The sequence below is a fragment of the Bipolaris victoriae genome, assembly GCF_000527765.1.
Source record: "Bipolaris victoriae FI3 unplaced genomic scaffold scaffold_8, whole genome shotgun sequence".
In the NCBI taxonomy this organism is placed as follows: domain Eukaryota; kingdom Fungi; phylum Ascomycota; class Dothideomycetes; order Pleosporales; family Pleosporaceae; genus Bipolaris; species Bipolaris victoriae.
The window spans coordinates 48,707-70,576 of record NW_014575384.1 but is presented as its reverse complement, the minus strand read 5'-3'; the positions used below and the strand labels follow the sequence as shown (position 1 = coordinate 70,576).

General features: G+C 51.5%; 9 protein-coding genes across 9 annotated transcripts; 4 read left to right on the top strand and 5 right to left on the bottom strand.

Annotated features, from left to right (window-relative positions):
• Positions 1 to 106: 106 nt before the first annotated feature.
• On the top strand, positions 107 to 424 carry COCVIDRAFT_87821 (hypothetical protein; the record flags this gene model as incomplete). Its single annotated transcript, XM_014705468.1, has 1 exon — positions 107 to 424. A coding segment is annotated over one exon (318 nt), but the record flags the coding sequence as incomplete, so codon positions are not given.
• A 107-nt stretch (positions 425 to 531) lies between these two features.
• COCVIDRAFT_22906 (hypothetical protein) lies at positions 532 to 3,661 on the bottom strand (the record flags this gene model as incomplete). Its single annotated transcript, XM_014705432.1, has 3 exons — positions 532 to 2,370; positions 2,433 to 3,086; positions 3,134 to 3,661. 3 exons carry the CDS (start codon positions 3,659 to 3,661, stop codon positions 532 to 534), a joined length of 3,021 nt encoding a protein of 1,006 aa, XP_014560918.1.
• Positions 3,662 to 5,247: 1,586 nt separating this feature from the next.
• Positions 5,248 to 6,186, top strand: COCVIDRAFT_22905 (hypothetical protein; the record flags this gene model as incomplete). The annotated part of the gene is made up of 1 exon (XM_014705431.1): positions 5,248 to 6,186. One exon carries the CDS (start codon positions 5,248 to 5,250, stop codon positions 6,184 to 6,186), a length of 939 nt encoding a protein of 312 aa, XP_014560917.1.
• Positions 6,187 to 6,414: 228 nt separating this feature from the next.
• On the bottom strand, positions 6,415 to 9,287 carry COCVIDRAFT_22904 (hypothetical protein; the record flags this gene model as incomplete). The annotated part of the gene is made up of 4 exons (XM_014705430.1): positions 6,415 to 6,592; positions 6,649 to 7,172; positions 7,226 to 8,810; positions 8,869 to 9,287. 4 exons carry the CDS (start codon positions 9,285 to 9,287, stop codon positions 6,415 to 6,417), a joined length of 2,706 nt encoding a protein of 901 aa, XP_014560916.1.
• A 660-nt stretch (positions 9,288 to 9,947) lies between these two features.
• Positions 9,948 to 12,139, bottom strand: COCVIDRAFT_87640 (hypothetical protein; the record flags this gene model as incomplete). The annotated part of the gene is made up of 2 exons (XM_014705467.1): positions 9,948 to 12,044; positions 12,092 to 12,139. 2 exons carry the CDS (start codon positions 12,137 to 12,139, stop codon positions 9,948 to 9,950), a joined length of 2,145 nt encoding a protein of 714 aa, XP_014560953.1.
• Positions 12,140 to 12,654: 515 nt separating this feature from the next.
• COCVIDRAFT_33963 (hypothetical protein) lies at positions 12,655 to 16,760 on the top strand (the record flags this gene model as incomplete). Its single annotated transcript, XM_014705466.1, has 4 exons — positions 12,655 to 12,758; positions 12,847 to 14,608; positions 14,666 to 14,782; positions 14,832 to 16,760. 4 exons carry the CDS (start codon positions 12,655 to 12,657, stop codon positions 16,758 to 16,760), a joined length of 3,912 nt encoding a protein of 1,303 aa, XP_014560952.1.
• Positions 16,761 to 17,921: 1,161 nt separating this feature from the next.
• Positions 17,922 to 19,131, bottom strand: COCVIDRAFT_33962 (hypothetical protein; the record flags this gene model as incomplete). Its single annotated transcript, XM_014705465.1, has 2 exons — positions 17,922 to 18,896; positions 18,958 to 19,131. The coding sequence occupies 2 exons, from the start codon at positions 19,129 to 19,131 to the stop codon at positions 17,922 to 17,924; spliced, it is 1,149 nt and encodes a 382-aa protein (XP_014560951.1).
• Positions 19,132 to 19,885: 754 nt separating this feature from the next.
• Positions 19,886 to 20,104, top strand: COCVIDRAFT_87687 (hypothetical protein; the record flags this gene model as incomplete). The annotated part of the gene is made up of 1 exon (XM_014705464.1): positions 19,886 to 20,104. A coding segment is annotated over one exon (219 nt), but the record flags the coding sequence as incomplete, so codon positions are not given.
• Positions 20,105 to 20,119: 15 nt separating this feature from the next.
• On the bottom strand, positions 20,120 to 21,580 carry COCVIDRAFT_87801 (hypothetical protein; the record flags this gene model as incomplete). The annotated part of the gene is made up of 5 exons (XM_014705463.1): positions 20,120 to 20,524; positions 20,589 to 20,935; positions 20,986 to 21,102; positions 21,212 to 21,283; positions 21,403 to 21,580. The coding sequence occupies 5 exons, from the start codon at positions 21,578 to 21,580 to the stop codon at positions 20,120 to 20,122; spliced, it is 1,119 nt and encodes a 372-aa protein (XP_014560949.1).
• Between the last annotated feature and the right edge of the window lie 290 nt (positions 21,581 to 21,870).

Genomic DNA, 21,870 nt, shown 5'->3' with positions numbered 1-21,870 from the left:
GGGCGTCATTGGCCGATGCTGGTCCTTAATCTTGGCAGAATACTGTGGTATGGTTGGAGAGTGGGCGAGAGATTGGATATAATCATTGTAAGTGCACATAAATCCAGAATCACGTGGCACGATTAAATCTCCCAGCTCAGAAACAGGTTGGCATGGCGTTATTAGCGAAGTTTGCCAACGGTTCGAAACTATGTCTTTTGAGACTATGCAGTGCTGGCAAGACGTATTATGCCTACTAAACCCCCTTGTGTCTCCCAACTATAAAACCCACAGTAATTACTACATAATGGTAACAGATGTGTACCAAAAATGCCCAATAATGGAAAAACAATCAGATAGCTTGATCATCCCAGAGTTGAGTTGGTTAGATTTTAAGCGGTTAAATTGGTGCGAGGAAGTCCTTGTCCCTGGTTCAATCTTTTGACAAGAGATGCATAAAGCAGATCGCGGAGCATCTTCTCTGGCCCGGCGTATCTCAAATTTAATGGGCAGGTCCTAGAAATCGGCGTTTAATTGAAATTCGTACTTCGTTCATATCCCGGCTTCCGGATACCATTTCTTAACCCATTGATCGAGCACTTTTGGCCCTAGTGGTTTCGTCAAAAACTCATCAGCTCCAGCTTCCTCTGCATTCTTGCGGTCAGTGGGAGAATCTTGGCCTGTGACAATGAACAAGACACTCTTTTCCCATTTGTTCTCCTCCTCCAATCGCCGGATCTGCCGAGTTGCATCGATTCCATCGCATTCTGGCATCTGCAGATCCATGAGAATCAGGTCGAACGCTGTCGCAGATACGTCTCGCTGCAGTAGAGGATCGTATCTGGTGATGACTGCTTCGGAGAAGATCCTGACCGCTTGAAGCCCATCTTTTGCTGTTTGATATGGAATACCGCGACGGTCGCAATACATTTGTAGCAAGCGGAGATTGACCGTGTTGTCATCAACAAGCAAGGCCCGGGGCTTATTCGAACTTGTAACCAGTTTTCCGGCAGGTAACGAAGGCTTGGATCGTAATCTTAAACTTTGCAACGATTCTGCAAGCTGCGTTTGCGTCTTCTTGGGGAATATGGAGCCTTGCTTTACTAATTCTTCTGTTTGAGCAGCGGTAACTTGAGGGGGCGATACAAGCTTAGGCTTGGTAACAACCGTGCAAAACGAATATTCTCTGGGTTTGAAACTTGGCCGCCTGGATTCGACCAAAATTGCCGTTACAAGCTCCATTGCTTGTAACAACTGCTCGGTTAAGAATGGCCCCTGAATGTATACGGCATTTTCTTGCCGTCTTACTCGTTTGTTCTGGAAGTCAAGGAAAGTCGCATTTTCAGGAACAAGGCAAATAACGACTTGCTCCGTACTGACACTCGCCAATTGCCGATAAAACTGGACGAGGTCTGAGTGGTAGTCCACAATCACAAGACTCTCACTTTTTTCCTTGGACTCCAGCCAGCCAGTATTCGATAGCCAGTGACTGAAGTGATGCCCTAGCGATGACATTGGCGACTCAGATGCGAGGCGGTAGAATTTCTGGGGGAGTCGAGTCATCCCATTCTTGACCGGGAAAGGTGGTGAAAGAGAACTTGCACAGATTGGGTTGTTGAAAGTAGTTCTATAGTATGAGGTTGAATCATGCTTTGAGGACAACACTGCGACCTCTCCGTTGAGAAGTGCTGCTGCCTTACACGCTATAGTTAAGCCTAAAGCAGATTCAGCCGTAGTAAATTCATCCTTGGTATAAATGTCATTCATGGATTCGGAGGGAGACCTGACCGCGTCGAGTTTGGTATAGTAGATGTCGACTGCGAGAGATTGGTAATCCTCTTCCACTGTCAAAGTCACTGCTACGACTCCCCCAGTAGATTGTTGGGCGGCAAGGGCCACGAGCGGCTGGATGCAGTCTAGGAAAACACGAATATCAATCACCAGCATGTCGCAGCTCTTTGGAAAGCGATGTGATATCATGATAGATGGCCGGATGGATAAATCATCGGGCAACCCCATCAACACCTCGTGGAGTAGGGCAGCCTCGATGTCAGAAACCTTGTGAAGCGCCATGACTCGCTCCGCTTGGGCAATTTCCGCCCACTGGTTCAGTTTTATCAAACTGTTCACAGTTGATATGAGCTCCTTGGCCGAGGTCTTGATCGTCTGAACGTAGGTACAAAGATCTGACTGCTCTGTTTCAGGTTTCGTAGCTGGCGGATATGCAGGGGTAGCGTTTCGCGTCTTGAGAACTTCTGTCAGGAGCTCAGCAGAGCCGAGAATGCCGTGTATCGGAGTTCGGAGTTGATGTGTGATGCCACGGAGGAAGGATTCCTTGACTGCAAGTGCCTCTTGAAGCGCACGATTTTGCCAGAAACGGCACAAAACCATCTGTTTCGGGGACTGGGATCAGCTGTTGTCAAATACATTGTTCGTTTTCCACAGCTACTTACAGCGCACGCTTGCAAGAACCAAGAATCGACGTCGTCGAAGATTCTCTTCAAGTCGTTGCAAGCCACAACAAGAAATGTCGGCACAGTCTGGCTAGCGCATTGAGCTGCAATCGCACGTACTGCACGAGGCGCCGTCATGTCTAGGTGATTCAGATGCTCTATGGCGTAATCGAAGTAATCCGTATCTTCCCAAAGACCGTGTTCGAGCTCACAGGTGGAAAAAGTTGTACCACTCTCAAGTGAGATGCAGCCATCCGTCGTTTTCCTGATAACCACTTCCATGCCTGGGTAAATTTCCTGGACTATCTTCGGAATTTCTTGCTCCATATCGGCGTGCTCATCACAATGGCGCTGGGCATCACAGATCAGCTCCAGCATGCGCCTACGTTCTTTCTGACGTCTGGCCCTTGCGCTGTGAACTATGTCGGAAACAATGCCATCCGCGAGACGAATCAAGGACTGCTGCACGACTGGAGAAAGCAGCTCTTCGGGAGAGTTTGAGGCGACACAGAGAGAACCAAAAGCCACGTGTTGGCCAAACTCGGTTTCGAACTTCAATGGTACGCCCGCATACGCTCGCAGTCCTCCTACTTCGACGTGGGGTGACTTTTCAAACCGCCAGTCATTGACCATATTGTGCAAAGCGAATATGCTCTGTCATCATTAGCCATGGTTAAAGCGCAGATACAAGAATAACCTACATCTGGCGTTTGATTGATAGTATGGGAACATGTGCTTTCGCGGCGCGGCAAGATTGCCAGCGGGAGATTTACCGTGACTAGACGAGTATAGGTGTTGTGATTCAAAAGACCAGTAATGACAAACTCCCAGCCTACCGTTTCATGGGCGAGAAGGACCTTTTCTTGCAAACGAGACATGAGCTCTTGATCCTCGAGTAGTCCACGAGTATAGTAGAAGAGCATGGTCAGTCTCAGCCGCTCATTCGGCGCTAGCACAGGAAAGAGGTAGCGTTCGCCATGGCACCGACGAGGACATTGCTCCTTGACGGGAATGGGCGAGAGGGCACATGTATCGGTTTTGTCTGGATACACAGACTGCATTTCCTCTGGGGTCCAGGCATCAAGGGGAATATCGACATGCTCCGGGTCAAGAATAGGAGCGGTCGTGGTAGGACGGTCGGCCAAGACGGGGGCAGCATGTCTGGACGTCAGGACAGCTGCGTCAGCCTTTGGGAAGAAAGCAACACGCTGTTGGCGCGCAGACGGCATTGAGGTGTTTGGAACACGTCGTTACGCTCAGCATTGGAGATATCGCTGTGCTAGATGGTCTGCATATGTAGGGTGGTGACGGCGGCGGCAGCCAATGTTCTCAACGTGGCGCGACCCAAGTCGGTCCGGAAAGTCAGGGTCAACGGTCGATGCAGCGCGCGCTGAAACACTGGCGATGATGAACTGTATGTGGTTGATCGAGGCAGCAATAATCGTTGTAGAGTATGTCGAAATCTGCACCTGCACCCTGTGCGGAGTGTCGGCAGTTGAAGCATCGTCAGCCCGAGCCGAGGGCAATCGATCGATGTCTTTGGGCCCCCAGTAGTTTCTTTGTCTGCATCGCCGATGGTGCAGACATAGAAGTCGACGATAGCGCCGATGGCCAGCCGTCCACAAGGTCGGACTGATCTCCTCTAGAAGTGGCTGAAGTGACAGAAGAATCTTGGGGTGCCGGGCTATTGCACCGCCGACGCGTCTTATTGGTGGTTGGCGCACCCTCATGTCGACTGCAGCACTCTGGCCGGTTCTATGGCACGCCCCTCCGACTGTATGCTGATTGCTCGGGGACGCTAACCGTACCCTTTTGTCTAGAGTCTAGAATCTAGGCGGGAGTCATAAGGGCCGACTGACATCTGGCCGGCTAACTGGCCGACGTGCAGGTCACCCGGTAGCCTCTAGTAGAGCGCGAGGAAACGTTCCGACTCGAGAACACCGCTCTCCTTCTCTTTCCACATACTATTCTAGGCGCCTCTCCTAGTGAGGCGATCAGTCAGCACGAGAGCGAAAGCTTGCGCAGTGTACTAAAACGTTAGACTTCCTCGATAGCACAACCACTTCATCTTCTACCAGACCACGATTCCTATGCAGGATTTTGCGCACGATGCTCACAGCCCTGTATACCTCGTGTCACATCCAACCGCCAAGCGGTCCAGATTCCTGACGGGAGAAATAAAGTACTGGGGAAAAACCAGTTTGGCCGGTGATCCTTTCGTCTATCGTACAATATCGGACCATATCTGGGGTTTTGGCCTCGCTGAATAACGGATCCTTCGACAAAAGCATCGTGCCCCGGTACCATCGACCCATTTTGCGCACCCTCTGGATCGAGCGAACTTTTTTCTGCAATATGTGAGGATGATGCAATTCTGCATGATTCTCGACCCCTCTGGTTTTGACTCCTGGTACCGGTTTGTTGACTAAATGGGCAACGTCTCACGTGGCTAACAATCATGTGCTGTCAAGTTACTGCATGGCTACTTGAGGTAACGGCCGTTTTCACGCAAGTCATATGCGGAGCGAGCCATCTGCACGCTTGGTCGATCCGCATGGGGTGAAACGTGAAGGTGTATAAGCACAATAGTACAATACAGCAAGGGAATACGAAAACCACTTCACCAAGAGAATAGCAAACGCCTTTCATTGTGTACTACACTGTCAAATACTCCACAATAGCAAGCTCACTGTACAATAGCAATAATGGAACCCTACTTCTGCTTAAAACCTAGAATCCACACCACAAACTTCCTCTCTTTCCTACCAAACCCTCCAATCTCCCAAATTTCTCTTTCAAAAATCTACCACCCACAATGTCTCTCCGTCCCGAAGAAGACTTCGACAATTACGACGACTACATCTTCCACATGGCCGGCGGCGACGTCGAGCAAGCCAGTGGAGGAGAAGCCTCCAGCGACTCCGAAGCAGGATCTTCGCAGTCCGCAACCCTGCCCTCCCCACCCGAAGAAAGGGATTCGGGCAACGAAATGGACACCTCTTCGTCCCAGCCTCCTCCCTCTTCCCCTTCCTACGGAAGCAGCGGCGAAGAAATGGACACGGGGGCTTTCGGTCCCACATATCAATCCTCAAGCGACGAGGATTCCTCGGACCTCAGCGACGCGCTTTCAGACCACGAAGAGCTCGGAAGCGGAGAAGTGGAGATGGCGGATGCAAATTCATCTTCGGACGAATCCAACGTGGCGCAGGATATTCCTCTTCCTGAACCCGCTCCAGCAAATCCTCCCGCTGAGGTCGAAGAAATTGACATGCGGGACGCGGATCCGGCACCGGCTCCAGAGCCGCAACAGGAGAAAGCCGTCGAGCCGGTTTCGGAGGCAGAGGAAAAGGAGCACACTGCCACTACCACCACTACCACCATGAAAGAAGAAGAAGAAGAAGAAGAAGAAGAAAAGGTCACAGAGATGCAAGCATCTCCTTCACCCCTACCATCTCCTCAACCATCTCCACCACTACCGCCCGCCCCCATCACACACGACACCCCCGCTTCTCTGCCCTCGGAGCCCACCGAGCAGCAGCATTCTCCTGCCCCCGAACCCAAATCCATCCAAAAAGAGGAGCTTCCAGTACCCGTGGCCAACGAAGCCATTCCGCCTCCCACACCATCACCAGCACCGTCCGCAGAAACCGCGCGTATCCAAACGCTTCTTTCTTCTCTCGCCCTCTTGAATGAAAAGAGCAAGGCATTCTTTTCGCGACTGGATGTTCTGCACGCGAAGATTGAGGCGTTGTAGTTATGTTTCTTGGGGGTGTACTTTATGAGTATCTTCTGGGGAGTGGATAGGGGCGTTTGGGGGGAAGGGAAACGGAGTATGAGAGCACGGAGTATATTCTCTTATAGAAAAAAAAATTGTGATCACTAGATTCCAAGAGTGTTATACATTGTATATAATCGTAGTCATTGATTCTTGAGAAGACCCTAGAATATTACAATGGGGGGTGGAATATGTATCTTGGGTACTTTAATCGTAAGCAAAATTACACGGCCAGATTTCAGTCCCAAACAAATCGTGCCGTTGGATGTAGTAGTCGCCCGAGTTCGATATCCTACCGGGAGGAAAAGAATAGGTTGTTGATCGTTCGGTAGCCAAAGTTGCCTCGGTCGAAAAAAGCCAGGCTGCGATGGTAAGCTCGGGACCGCTGGAACACTGTTAGTCTGATTCAAAGCAAAGTCGCCTTGGTTTGTGTAAAGTGACTGGCCATCTGGTGAGAAGCGGATAAAATGAACGTATCCTGAAAGACCGTTTAGAGTGATACGGCAAACCCCAGTAGCCACTTCCCACAGCCATACTATCCCATCTTCAGACGCTGACGCGAGCAGCTGGCCGTCTGGCGAGAAGGCCACCGCAGTGAACCGATGGGAATGATCCCCGAGCACCCTATGACACTTCCCTGTCGCCACCTTCCACAGCCGTACTGTTTTGTCTCTAGACGCCGATGCGACTATCTGACTGTCTGGTGAAAAGGCCACATCTGTAATCCGGCGCGAATGGCCCCCAATTAAATTACCAGAAGCGTCCTGGCCTGCTTCGTTCATGGCCACCATATGAACCTTCTCTGATAATTTGCTCATAAACGTTTGACGTATCATACTACTCTCCGATGCGAATGCAAGTGCTGAGTAGTAGACCTGCAAAGGGGCTCTTCTCAGTATTGTCGAAAACGTCTCTACAAATTGCTCAGCATCGCAGAGAAAAGTCCAAATGTTGGTTGCAAATAGCTGCAATGTATGTTAGTCGGTCATCGAAGAAATTGCATTTGTAAAGATCTTACCACATCTATAGTCGCTTTGAGATCGCATATCAAGCGATAATAACTCGACGGATCACTCATAAGACTCATAGCTTCTATCCAATGGAGAAAATGATTTCTGAGAAAGACATGCATCGTATCTCCGTCGGCAATGGTTTGCTTGCTCTGCACGAGATGATGCACCCAGTAATAACATGCATACTGTAGGTCAGATGGCAAGCAACTAGCTATTGTCCCCTTGTCGATTTCGCTTTTCAAGACCCCAGGCCCTGACAGGTTGCACATATTCTCATGCAGGCCATGTGATCCAGACATCCGTTCAAGGCAACGCGTAGCTAGCTTCTTGTGTGTGTCCGTTTGGTCTATCCAGAATGGGCTTTTCCCTTGTTTTTGAGGGGCGACAAGGAATTCGCGGAAAGACAAGTGTAAGAGTCTGGTAGGTGCGTTCTCATCGTTGGGGACATTGAGCACAGAGTGCAAAGATTCAAGATGAGACTTGACCTCTTCTTGTGGAACTTGAAGCAAGCGGCTAAGCGAAACAGCGGAGAGCGGGTTTTCGAGAAGGACAAGACTGCCGACAATTTCTCGAAAATTTTGAAGCCAGGTTTCCTTATCGTCTTCTTCCTGTTCATAAAGCAGCTGATCAAGAACAGGGAGATAGGTTTGATCTAACTTTGAGAAGTTTGCTTTTCGATACTGCAAAACCTTGATGAGGAAAGCCGTAGGGTTACTTCCTTTACCACCAATGTACCGACATACTGTAGCAGCATAGATGAAAAGTGGTGTAGCTAGCTCGACGAGTTCTAGAATCTGTTGTTCTGTTGGCCAGTCTGGAGCTAGCATGCGTTCTTTACGTATTATATTGAGCTCATGTTCGAGAAAGAGACGGATGTCGTGCTCGACCGTGCTCCTTGGTACTTCGTGAAGTATAAGGTCTTGGTATGTGCTGTTTGAAATCTCTTTGAAACCTAAGCGAATGTGAAGCTCTGGTCGGCTAGTAACGACAATCCGTAGCGCAATTGGATGGATATCTTTAGCTCGAGCAAGCAGCCGAAGGATCGTTCGAATGTCTTCTTCTTGCTCACATTCGTCTAGTGCGTCTATTATAATAACACGCGCCAAGGCCCGTGAACAAGGCTGCTGTATCTTTTGGAGTGGCTTCAGAACTAGGTTCTCAAACTGATCTGTCAGAGTCTTCTGTGATATATTTGAGTCATTATCGAGTGCTTCCCTAAGACCAGGTAGCATACCTGGCTCACAGGTAGCTAGGTCTGTAGCGATGGTGGGGAAGAATCGCGAGGCGTTGCCGCGCTCACCCTCGCCCTGCTTAAAGAAGAAGCTTGCACCTAGCTGACCGTTGCTAGCAAATGATTGAGCAATTGTCCGTGCAATAGTAGATTTTCCCGTGCCAGCCATGCCACTGAGCCAAAATATACACTTGCTGTTCTTGTCATTTGCCCATGTCACGATCTCGTCTAATAATTGGGTGCGGGTGTTTGGTAGGCATCGTGCGTTGTGTTCTTCGTCGTGGGAGTTGAAGCAGGCGCCTGTTGCGACAGATAGTTTGGAAAGGTCCAGCTTCCGGTCTATGCTGATCATGGTAGTTCTATCCAGTCAGTGAGACACCGTATTGATATATGTCAAATCCAGATGTGAGGACCTACGTCTGATCAACTTGCAGCGCTAAGTTGAAGGTCTGCTCATATCCGCTCAAGTTTGAAACAATCTTGTCCACTTGCTTGCTCTTGAACGGCCATTTGAGCGCACGCAAGCCATATCGACTCATAGCGCTGCGAGTCTTGCCTGGCTCCAGCTTTAGCTTTAGGTCTTTTAGTTCATTAAGACATTGTTGAAGCGAATCGAAAAGACTCTGAGTAGCAGAGAGGCGTGTTTTGTCCTGGCTATCAAGCAGCTGCCTGATCTTCTCCAGCGTACAGTTGATGGCGTCAGCCTTTTTCTGCACACGTTCGATATCCTCCTTTGCGTCGTTGACGGCTATGGAGTATTGGATACATATTGAGACGATTTTGGCGGATATGTCGATTACTGCGATGACGCTTGCTGCTCCCGAAAGACCATCCATGAGGCGAGTGCTGTAACAGAAATGGGTTGCGCCGGTAGATTGCAGTTCGCATACTTGTAGGCTAAAGGAGCAGCCAGGCTGCTGTTAGGCTTGGGGCAGTGCTGACATCCCTCATCAGCCGCACAAGGCTGCACAAGCAGACATAGCTACTAAGCGCCGCCAAGTCCATTCGTTCCATGTATCTTATTGTAGTGAAAATAGGGGTATTTGCATATATTCCAGCATAGTGTATTTCACGACAATTGTAGGGGAATGTTAGTTGTCACAGCGAGAGGGGCGGGGGTGCGCTGGAGTGGGGGCGTAATACAAGGTGTGGTGGGAAAGGTATCGTGTGCTGGCCAACTACTCCCGGATACAGCCATCTGCAGACCACGTGACATTCACCGTGATGATAAATTAACAAACAAGATAAAGAGGGGAAATAGTGGGGGTGGTTTTTGCATTTGGAGTTTCTCATCAAAAAGTTAAAGATTCAAGGAGATGCATGTTCTCCTCACATAATCTATATGGAGTTACATGTATTTTACACTTGTCTAAATACGAGCCTATGACCCCATTTACTTCCTTCTGTATATCTCTATCGAGTACACTGTATTCTAGTGTCTTTACAACTCCACATAAAATCATGACACATATATATACATGACCATACTACCCAACTCATGTCTTCTTCTCTTGCGCCCTCTTCTCCAACCGCTCCACCTCTTCGTCAATACGCTTGAAGCTCCAATTCTTGTAAAAAGGCGGATACAGGAAGGGCCTCAGGTCAAAGCGGTTGTCATCAGGAGAGTAGGCTTCGGCATGGTAGCTGGGCGTCATGGTCGTCATCTTGTGACGGTTGATGGCATAGTAGTGAAAGAAGCGCTTGACCTTTTCAGCAACTTGTCGGGGTGTGTACTCATCAGACCAGTCGTGGGAAAGACGAAGCCAGGTGCCGTAGGGGCCGAGCTTCATCTCCTTGCGGCATTTGCCAAAGACGCCAAGCTCCTTGTAGGTCATGCCCATGTCAACCTCGTCGCTCTGCGCATACCCTTCGGTCAAAGGTTCGAGTTCAGCGGTTGGTGTCGCATCGAGGAACTCGCCAAGAATAGGAATTTCAAATTCCTTTTGTGCATAGGCAATGAAGCGCTTGAGATCGGTCTTGGAGATGGAGCCGATAGGGTTGAGGTCGGCGCTGCTACAATCATATTTGGTCAGGTAGCCACGAAGACACTCGTCGACGTTTCCTGAAGCAAGAACCAGGAGACTGCCACCATTGGGTCTCTCTCGAGCAGTAGGCAGCATTTGTGCAAAGTAGTAAGAAGACACAAGCCTCGTCCGGGCCTGGATGTTCTGCAAGGCTAGGTTCTCTGCAGGCTGGCCACCATGGGCCCTAAATCGCGGCGTAAAACCAGTAGCTTTAGTTAGTAGATTTTTCTGAGTCTCATAAATGTCATCTATATCCGCCTCAAGGTGGTGACTTCCAATGTTTTCGGCTAACCTCTTGGCACGGCTTCTTGTCTCTGTGCTTGACTGTTGCGACATTCCCATGTAGACAGTGTGCAGTATGCCGTTACATATCTGTTGTGGGCTTTCTGGCAACCAGTCTTGTCTGTGGTAGGGGCCCACAATGCGACGGACATCGGCAATGACTTGTTCATTGCCGTCTAAGACAGCCTGGTAGACTAATCGACACATGGAGAATACCAAGGTTGCCGTGGCACAACTATCGATGCCGCCACTTAGAGGCAGCATGAAACCGGCCTGGCCAGAGCGGCGCAGATAGTCCCACATCCAACATGCAGGGCCCAAGGCAATTTCTTCCTCGGGGGTGTGTAATCGCAGTGCCTGGACTGGGGTGGGCCGGTGCTCGGGATCAAAATCTGCGGTCGAAGACGAAAGCCTCAGGTTGGCGCGAAAGTGTTGGTAACGTGGGGCTGATACTGCTTGTAGGCCTCGGGACGGGCTAGTGCGGTACGACCAAATCTCTTCCAAGTCAATGGTTGCAGTTACAACCTCGACGTCTTGAAGTGAAAACTGCGACCCCTGTGCGCGAATGGTACCATTGACGAGAACCATGGCGCAGCCGTCATAGTACAGTCGGTCGCCGTCACAGCCCTGCTGGTTAGCATAAAGATAGCCACCACCGCACTTGGCCGTGGCCTCTCTGATCAGGTCAATGCGAGTGTCGAGCTTGCGGAGTTCATGGTGGGAGCCGGAACTGTTGATAATAATATCGCAGCCCGCTAGGGACAGAGCGATGTGAGGGCTCATGGGAGTGAAAAGCTCCTCGCACGTCTCATACCCCAGCTTGCAGTCGAGAGCATTGATGATACCATCACCAAAAGGGACAAAATGGCTGTCCTGCAGCGCCAAGGCCTCTTCCGAGAGCTCAAGAAGTTCGTACTGCTCGACCTGCTGGGGACGGTTCCAAGGGATGAAGTAGCGGCCTTCACGATAGTTGCCGCCCGCAGCCAGGCTCATCTTTGGGCGGATGAGGAGAATGCGGCCGGACAGGATGATGACTCTTGCATTGTACAGGTTGCCCGATTGGCGGACTGGCATACCGACATCGATAATAATGTCGTCGAGCGATCTATCGAGCAACAGGAGGCTCAGCTGCTCCCAGCTGTGGCGGATGCTGTCATGCTCGAGGAAGTGGTCGAGCAGGCCGTAGCCGCACACCTCGAGTTCCGAGCCGGCGCGGTAGGTGCAGCCATTTTGTTTGGCAACACGGATGCTCTGCTTGATGCGCTCCATGTTGCCCTCCCAGTCGAGCTGGGCGCGTTAGTGCAGCCGCGTCGACGGGGGGTCACGAGACATACGGCCCATTGGTTGAGGGAGCAGGTGGCTAGCTTGACGAGGCGGCCCATGGTGCGGGATCAGCAACGGCGACGGCGGCCTAAGGGGGAGAGGAGGGGGATTGATAAGGTGGCGAGCACAGGAGGAGGAGGTGAGGGGGATGAGGGGGAAGAGTTAGTCGGACGGGTGAGTTAGCAGCAATGGTAGCGGTGGGTGGAGTGGCGGTGGAGTAGTGGGAGTATTAGTTCGTGTGTACTAATGCAGTAGTCCGGTGAGGCGAAGCGAGGCTGGTGGTGGTGGTATTGGTGGTAGTGATAGTGGTGGTGGTGATGGTGGAGGGGCAGGCGAGGGCGGTAGTGGGGCAGGCGGAAGAGACGAGGCAGGCGGTCGAGCAGAGAGTGTCAGGGTCCAAGCAGCGCCCAACGGCCCAGGGAATCGTCGGGCCTAGCGCGCAGATGGGTGGCTTGCAGCGCATGGGTAGGACAAGCCCCTTCTCCACAAAAACCTCTGGTCGTCCTGGTCCTGGTCCTGGTCTTTGGTTTCTGGTCTCTGGCCCTCTCCTCCACTTCGACAATCCCCCCCCCAAATGTCCGACTCCCACGACCAGGCCCTCGCCCGCTCCCAAGCCCGTCGACGCAGGCGCATCGACCACAGCGAGCTGGCCAAGGAGCGCGAAAAGGCCTTCTACCGGTTCGTCCACGCCCCCACTGCCTGCGACGTGCGTGCCCGGGTTTGGTGCATGTGAAAGAGTGAATTGGCACTGATCTTGCCCGCCCAGCTACTACCCCCGCCCGGGCTTCCAGCGCCCGCACACTGACGGCCCCGCCAGTCGCCAGTCGTCGCCTTCACCAGCACCCTCGCCCGCTTCGCAATCACAGACGCCCCCAAGCACCCCACCGCCCACGCTCGATTATGCCCCCCATGTCTCCGACGATAAGGCCCTCACGGCCTTTGCCCAGCTGGGCGCCCTGCGCCTGAATGCCCGCCGCTGCCTCATTTCCTTCTTCGACCGCAAGGACTGCTTCCTCCTCGCCGAAGCGACCAAAACCGTGTCCCTCGACACGGGCGAGCCCGAGTTTGACGATGACCGCCTCTGCTTTGGCACCACCATCTTCCCCAAGGAGCAGAGCCTGTGCAATTACACCGTCAATCTCGCCCCAAAGTATACGACGCTGCCCTTTGACGACCCCAGTGACCTGCCCTCGCTTGTCGTAAACGACCTGAGCAAGGATAAGCGCTTCTGCGACTTTCCTTTTGTCAAGGGCCCACCCTACTCGCGCTTCTATGCCGGCGTCCCCATTCGCAGTCCTACGGGCCATAGCATTGGCACCTACTGCGTTCTCGATGAGAAGCCGCGGGATGGATTGACGCCTCACCAATTGGCCTTTCTCAAGAGCATGGCCGGCACCGTCATGCGCCATATGGAGAGAACGAGGGCGGCTGAAGACCACCGTAGGGCAAAGATCATGGTCAAGAGTCTGGGTTCGTTTGCAGAGGGCAAGAGCGGGCTGGAGAACTGGGCCCAAGATCCGTGGGACAATGATCAATCCGAGTCCTGGTCTGATCAGACGGAGACAATCGCTGCCCAACGCCAGCGTCCTGCTGCCACCACACCCACCGGACAGGAGCCACCTGTGCTTAATGGCCACAGTCACATTGACATCGATGCCCGTAGCCCTACGAACGACAGTGTGCCGCCTACCCACCAGCCACCATACACGCCAAGTTCACCCACCAGTAAGCTTACTGCCTTGGGACCCAGTCAAGTCGTTGAGCCCGTCCGACCCGACATTACCGCCACAACGTCATGCACCTCCACCAAGGACTTCCCCAAGCCCGATCAGAAGGACAGGGCGGCCCCGGAGTTGAGGGCACATTTCACGCGCGCTGCCAACATGATTGTCGATTCGACAGAGGCAGAGGGCGTGGCTTTCTTCGATGCCAAGATCAGTACTTTCGGCGGTCTTGTTGACGATGACTTCGATCCGGACCAGCTTCCCGAACCGGACAAGCCCTGTGATATTCTCGGCGCCGCTCTCTGCAAGACTGATCGCGATAACAAATCCTTGCCAAACACGGGCGAATGCATCTCCGAAAGCGTTCTGCGACACCTGCTCCGCCTCTATCCACATGGCCAGATTTTCCATCTTGACATGGACCCCTTGACCCCGTCTGTTAATTCTCCTTCGACTGGCTTGGACGAGTTTGAGTCTTCCGATGGATTCCCCTTTGGTACTCCTCGCAAAGCCGAGTCGTCGAGAAGTTTGGATGACGAGGCATACCTGAGAAGAGTCTTTCCTACTGCGCGAAGTCTCATTCTGTACCCCTTGTGGGACCCGCACCGTGAGCGATGGTTTGCGACGGCGGTGATATGGAGCTCCGAGCCCAAGCGCATCTTCACGACTGAGCAGGAGCTGAGCTATCTAGCAGCATTCAGTAACTTTGTCATGGCCGAAGTTGCTCGTCTAGATACAAAGTTGGCAGACGCTGCAAAGGCCGATTTCATCTCTTCCATCAGTCATGAGCTTCGTTCTCCACTGGTAAGTACTCATCACTAACAAATCATTATAACAGTCAAGCTAATTGCATTCTTCTAGCACGGCATACTTGGAATGACCGACCTTCTCAAGGACTCTTCTCTCGATAACCAACAAGTATCACACGTTGCGACAATCGAGACTTGCGGCAAGACCCTGTTGGAGACCATCAACCACGTAAGTTCAACATCCTTGGCACGTACCTGTTAATGCTGACCCCATCAAGGTCCTCGACTTTGCAAAGATCAACAACTTGACACGCGGCGTCTCAAAACGACAAAAGAAGCGCACTCAGAGTGCCAAGCACATTATCAGTCCTGGCAGAGCTCATACCAATGATATCATGACGCTTATCAATGATGTTGATATGAGCATACTGACAGAGGACGTGGTTGAGAGTGTCTTTGCTGGTTACACATATGCAAAGACATCGGCTCAGACGTATGAGCTCACTGCATCCAAGGTCAATAATCGGCCAATCTCCATCATTCTCGACATCAATCAGAGCGACAACTATGTCTTCCGTACCCAGCCTGGAGCGTGGCGACGTGTGATTATGAATTTGTTTGGAAACAGCCTCAAGTATACGCCTGGCGGTTACATCAAGGTAAAGCTCGAGGTCAAGCGGAAGTTTCAAGACGAGGATGAGACTTGCGAGTTCAAGTTCTCGGTCACCGACTCTGGCATTGGCATGTCCGAGGACTACATCAACAACAGACTCTTTCACTCTTTTGCTCAGGAGAATCCTCTGAGCCAGGGTACCGGCTTGGGTCTTTCAATTGTCAAGCAAATTGTAGAATCTCTTGGAGGAGATGTCGAGGTGCGAAGTGAGAAGGATCGTGGTACAAAATTCACAGTCACGTGTCCTCTGAAAGAGTCGCGCATGTCTCCAAGTTTTGGCGCCACTGCCCCAGAGTGTGAAAAGGACATGCACTTGCAGGAAGTTTCCAAGCGCACAAAGGGATTGACAGTCCGCTTTGATGGTTTCAATGAAGCAGAGGAGTACTTCGTCAAGGACCTGAAGAACAAGAATGCTTCCAAGTTGTGTTTGAAGGCATTGGTTAGCCTCTGTGCCGATTGGTTCGGCATGAAACGCTTCGAACAAGGCGTCAGCACTGGGGAACCGGATATGATTATTGCTACTGAAAGCTGTGCAAAGACCCTGCGCACTCAGTACAGCCAGTGTCCTAGCAAGAAAACTGCGACGCCAGTCATTGTTGTGTGCCAAGGTGCCGCAGCTGCACAATCAACCACAGCCATTACAGTCCCAGGCATGATTTTTGAATGCATCAGTCAGCCAGTAGGCCCGCACAAGATGGCAAAGGCTCTCTCGTCATGTCTTGGCCGTCACGCCAAGCAAACAAATATACAAAAGACCAACAGTGATCCAGCCCTGCCTCAGGTCACTGACTTTCAGCTCAAGGAGGGCGCGCTTCCCAAACGCACTGATTTGTTGCACGTCATAGAACCAGGTCGACCACAGCTCACCAGCGCTAGCAGTGCTCCGGAGATACGGTCGGTCAACAACAGTCCTATCAAGCCGTCAAAATATGCGAAGCCAACTCGGGCTCTACGGTGTCTTTGCGTCGACGACAATCCCATCAATCTTCGCCTCCTCCGCACCTTTGTCAACAAACTCGGCCACGAACACACTCTCGCAGTCGACGGTCTAGAGGCACTCGAAGCCTACATAGCCGCTAATAACGAAGAAGAGTCCCGCATCGATGTTGTTCTTATGGATATCAATATGCCCGTCATGGACGGACTCGAAGCAACTCGTCAAATCCGCGCTCATGAGATTCGTCACAATCTTCCCAAGGTCACCATCATTGCTCTTACCGGTGTAGCAGACACCGACATACAACAAGAAGCAAACTCCAGTGGCATCAACCTTTTCCTCATCAAACCCGTCCGCCTAGCCGATCTCGAAGTCATTCTCAAGGGAGTGGTGACTGGACAAGACAAAGCGAATCTGGAACTAGAAGCCGAAAAAGAACGACTGCGACTTGCCGAGGCGAATGCCATTCTCAACATGGATAGTACCAGTGAGAAGTCACGAGGTATCAATGTGGGAGTTGCAGTTGTTAAAGGCGAAGACGAAGTGCAAAAGGTTGTTAAGATGCATGAACATGCGAAGAGTGTGTCTATAGGTTGACGAGGGGGGGAATGAGGCTTGAAGCAAGCAAAACCTATTATTACCTGTGGACTTGGGATCCAGGAATTTATCCTCATACGCTGAATGGAAGCACAGCAGCACTTGGTACACTCTTCCCCACTCCCCATTCCAGGCGAGTCATACTCGCCCCCAACGCATTTTAGCGTTGACCCCGAAAGCATCAATAAGCACGAAACATGGATTAGGGAACAACCCCCCCCCCTTTGAACCAAAAATTCCGTCTTTTTTTCCAAACCCTGAGGCAAGAAAAAGAGCAAGCATTCTCCACTTTCAACTCTTTACTCTTATCCTAGACATTTTTTCTTCTGTACAGCATTTTGGCGTACCCCCCCTCCCTTTCCTTTCTTTTCAACGTGAAGAGAGAGAGAGCGATGGAAAAAAAAGTCGAACCAGGGACACATAAAGAGAAACGAGAACAACGGAAGTCGTCTTTTGAGAAAGGGAAAATGAAGAAAAAGTATGACGGGAAAAGGGAAAAGCGAAAAAGGAATGAAGAGATTCATTACGTGTTATGCTTCATTATACGTTTCCAACTCTCTCCCTTATTCTTCATCTTGTCATGCTTCTTGATGTTTTTTTTTATCTTTTTTCGAGAACCCGTATTTTTTTGGGGGGTGCAAACAGAGGGCATAGCGTACGGCGTTTGCATAGAATTTTTTTTCTTTTCTTTTCCTTCTTTTCATCTGTTTTACTCTTCTCATGCTGGCGCGTTAACTTACGAGTTCCTACGGCAAAGTGTGTTTATTTCTCTTCAATTTTCTTCTTCATCTTCTTTTCAATTTTCCACGTCGGGTCTTGAAGGGGGAGGGGGGAGGGGGGATATATGGGTTATGGATGGGGCTAGGGTGATGAAATAGATATTCTTACAAACTATAAAAAAAACAATAAAAGCAGATGAAAAAAAAGTATACTCGGTGAAAGGAGACTTGATGTGATAATATCTCATTCATCTGTATATTGCTATTTCCAATATCTAATATTTTCTGCTTGAATATCCATGTGCGTAAAAGAACAAGAAAAAAAAGGGGGTGTGCGAAAAATGAGGGCTCCGTAATCCTACAACTCACCAACCTAACACCACCGTCCCAAACATATGCATTCTGATACCAAAAATAATATTTCTCGTTCACTTCCCACCCTTTACGCACCACCGTTCATACCATCATGCTTCATCTGCGCCATGAGCTTTCCAATGGCAGGTCCCATGATAGCAAAAGTCTCAAAGGCCACAACGTGGAAAAAGACAACCATCATTCCGGCGAGGATGAAAAAGTTCTTGGTGTAGAGCTTGATAAGACGGCGACGAGCCTCCCAGTTAAAGGACCTCCAGGCATCCAGGAAGCCCACGACACCAGTTCCACCCATCATTTGGCTGACAACCTTGCCACCGAAAGTGCGGTCAAAGGGGACAATGGTATCCTGGTCGTCAGGGAGAATGGAAGCTTCGATGCGAACGCGGGTGACGAGAGCAGGGAGGCAGAGGAAAAGGGTGCAAGTGATGGCGAAGATGGCGACACCAAGGACACGCGCGATGACGCCCATCTTCTGCGCACAGGTAGTCACGGGCTCCATGTCATCAAAACCGAGAAGCATGACCAGACCGACGGTGAGGTACATGCTGATGTACGGCATAGCGGAGGCAACAGCAGCGGGGAGAGCCAGCGTCTTCCAGTGGCTCTTGTTGGGGATGCGCTGGCAGAACGACTGTTCGGTGGGCATGCTGACGACCTTGTGGGTCCAAGCGGCGTGGATGCGAGCGAGGATGGCGCCGGAGAGGGCGGCACTGATGATGGCTTGGCCGGGGAAGAAACCGAGGGCGCCGTTGAAGAAGGTAAAGACGAGGCTGTTAAGGAGCGAGTACACAATGTGGATTCTGTATCCCCTGAAGCGTGCGAAGCGGCCGGCGTTGGCGACCAGGTGGCGGATCGTGGCGCGGATGGACGAGGTGATGGGCTTCTGGTTGACGAGGGCGATCGTGGGGCCGGTTTCAAGGAGTGTCTCCTTCTCACCTTCTTTGGCGGAGGGCTCCTGGGCGGAGGGCGTTACAGTGATGGCGGCCATGGGGGACTCAACCATGCTGAGGGACGTGATGACATGGTTCAGCATGTAGGATACCTAGGAGTATGTTGTTAATTCATGGCCTCAACAGTACGAGGCTGAACAGGGGAGTACTTACGAGGCTGAAGGCAATGCTACCAACCAAGACGGTCAGGTAGACGACTACGATGCCCCAGGTAGGAAGCTCGACTTCCTCTCCGTCGCCATGCTTGATAGCCACAGCGCGCTTGACAAACGCCGCCGTCTGCGGGTGCGAGACGGCGCGACGAGTGAGCTCAACGAGCATAGTCATGGTGGCTGCTCACTATGCTGAGATGCCAGAAACAACAAACAGTTCTTGGTCCAGAAATAAACAGTCAGAGTAGGTGAAGGAAAACCAGGTACAAAAGAGAGAATGGGTCGACCGGCTGACGGGCGGGGGATGTTGTTGGTCTTCAAGGTCAGCGCTGGGAATAGGCGGCAGCGTAACAAGGAGGAGGCGAAGTGGCCCCGAGCCAAGTGGCTGTGCTGAAACTGACGCAACAAATCGGTGGCCTTGTGCACTGGCCAGGTTCCACTTAGCCGCCGATCTACCACTCTCCACCCAAGTACATACATACCATCCAGGTATATCTACAACTTGGCACAGACTATGGATTGTGCTAGACAAGCCTGCATACATTCCCCGGATCTACGCTGCATGGGCATTCTTCGAGGAAAACATGTAAAAGGACAGGTACACCTTCTGCTCAGGCATAGATTGCGCGTCTGCATCAAGGCTATGTTTGAGACGTCAGCACTACATGCGTTCTCATACTTACATTCAGGCATTACGACTATTAAGCGGGGCATCAGACACATATTCACCACCACCACCAAAAAGTCCGAATGCCGTCACGCATAATTCACACCATTTTGGGCACACGACAATCACTAAAGGACAATTTTGATTAAAACTCCCATGTTGCCATGATTATCATGCCCAAACCCCACCCACAAGAAACAAGGCCGTGAAAACAAAAGCTGGTGAATGCAGAGGGAATACTTGACACGCTAGACTAGAAACACGAAAAACAAAGGTTCTTGAGAAAGGGCATGTACAGTGGCTAGCGTTGTTTCCAATTTCCGGGCTTCTCAAATGTCGAAACTGGCACCGTCCGTATTTCGTCCGCAGTCATCCAGACTGTGAGTGCGTGCGAGAGAGTGGTCGTAGCATGTTCAAAGGTTGGACGCGCAAACAGTTTCGGGGTAAGCACGCAACGTACAAGACACTCAGTGTACAATAGCCGCAATGGAACAGCTTACTTGGCAGCCTGTGCAACTGGCTCGTCATCCTCCTCTTCAGAAGATGACTCGGCAATGGGCTCGTGCTTGGGGACGCTGGGCAAGGGCTGCTTCTTGACCTCTGGCGAAGTGGAACGTCCACGGTACTGGTTGACCCGCTCCTGAGCCTTAGCAGTAGCCTGTTGTGTGTAGCCCTGGACAGTCTTCATGGCATTTTCAGCATGCTGGTTGGCGAGACCCTTGACTTGCTGAGCCTGCTGGTTGGCAATGGTGTAGCCCTTCTCCAACTGAGCATCAATGACGTCCTTGTTCTTGATGTAGATGAGGGGACCGAGGTAGGTAATGTGCGTCGCGATCAGAGCCAAACCCCAGAGAGGAACCCACTTGATCAGGAAGTACGAGATGAGGAATGCGAAGAAGGCCTAGTAGGGACAAGTCAGTCACAACATCTTGCATGTGCAGCGGCAGTTCAAGAGCTCTACTTACGCCAACAGTGACGTAGACGTTCTCGGCGAAGACAATACGCTGAGACTCGATGACGAAGAAGTTGATGAACTGCTCGAAATCATCCGTCATGCGCTCGAGCGAGGCCTTTGGAATGGTGAAGTACTGTCGTGGCCTAAACTGGGAGGTGAGGCCACGTCCAATGGTCAGCTGCCCCGCGATCTCGGCAGTAGCAGTAGCACCAAGAACCATGTACGAAGTCTTGAACATGTAGCGGATCAGGTTCAGGTAGCGTGAGGCGAAGATGAAGACGACGGTACTGGCAAAGGCGATGGCGGTGGCGCGGGGATTCTTCCAGCTCAGGAGGCGGTAGAACATGCTGTGGTAGTCTGAGCGTGGTTAGCTGTGCAGTTGCAGTGAGAGCTCGTCGTAGACTTACGAGTTAGGTTCTGACCAGTCGCCGTCTTCTCGTCGGGAATGGTCTTTGAGTTTGCAAGATCCGCGAACTCATCGCGGGTCTTTGCGCCCTCTGCCTTGACGTTCTGTGCAACGGGTCCTGCGGAATTTAGCTACTGGTCGTGTGCGTGCGGGCACCTTCGGAAACTGCATGGGACGTGAGCTGGTTGTGAAAAGCGGAAAGTGCGGGGCAAGTGTACATACCTTACCGTTCATGACGGTGTTTTTAATGTTCTGCACGCTGGAGTGGTTGTTTGCGGCGTTGATGGCGTTTGAGGCAGCTGTGTGTGTGTCAGGTTAGGAATTCGGGTGTGGTGCGGGCCGCAGATAAGACTGTGATGTATGGCGTTAGCTTGCGTCTCGGCAAATGGTCGAGGTCATTCTGTGCCACTCACCCTACAATCTAGGAGAGAGCCGTTTGTCTGGACCGCGCCGTTGGGCAGGCTGTGGTCTGCGTTGCCGTTGGGCAGCGGGGCAGCGTCAGAGTTCATCTGGGACAGCTTCTGGTTGACGGGTGCGGTAAGGTCGAAATCGAGATCTGTGCTGTTGAGTTCCACACGTGGGGCTTCTCCGGACATTGCTTGGGGGGGATATTTGCAGTTTCAGGCAGGTATTAATTTCAGAGGGGAGGAAAAAGGTCGAAAGGGGGTCTGAGGAGAAAAGGAGAGATCGCGGAGGAGCTGGGTTGGTTTTGTTCTGAGACTGTCGTGTGCACAGTTTGGTGGGCGTTCACTCCAACGTCATATGGCTCCACATGGAACTTGCTGGGCCTGCTGTGATTTGTTTCCGCGGGCCTGGACGACGTACCTCGAGCAGCTACAGGTTTCATTCTGCAGACCATTCGTCATTGCCATTGCAAAGTGCCAGC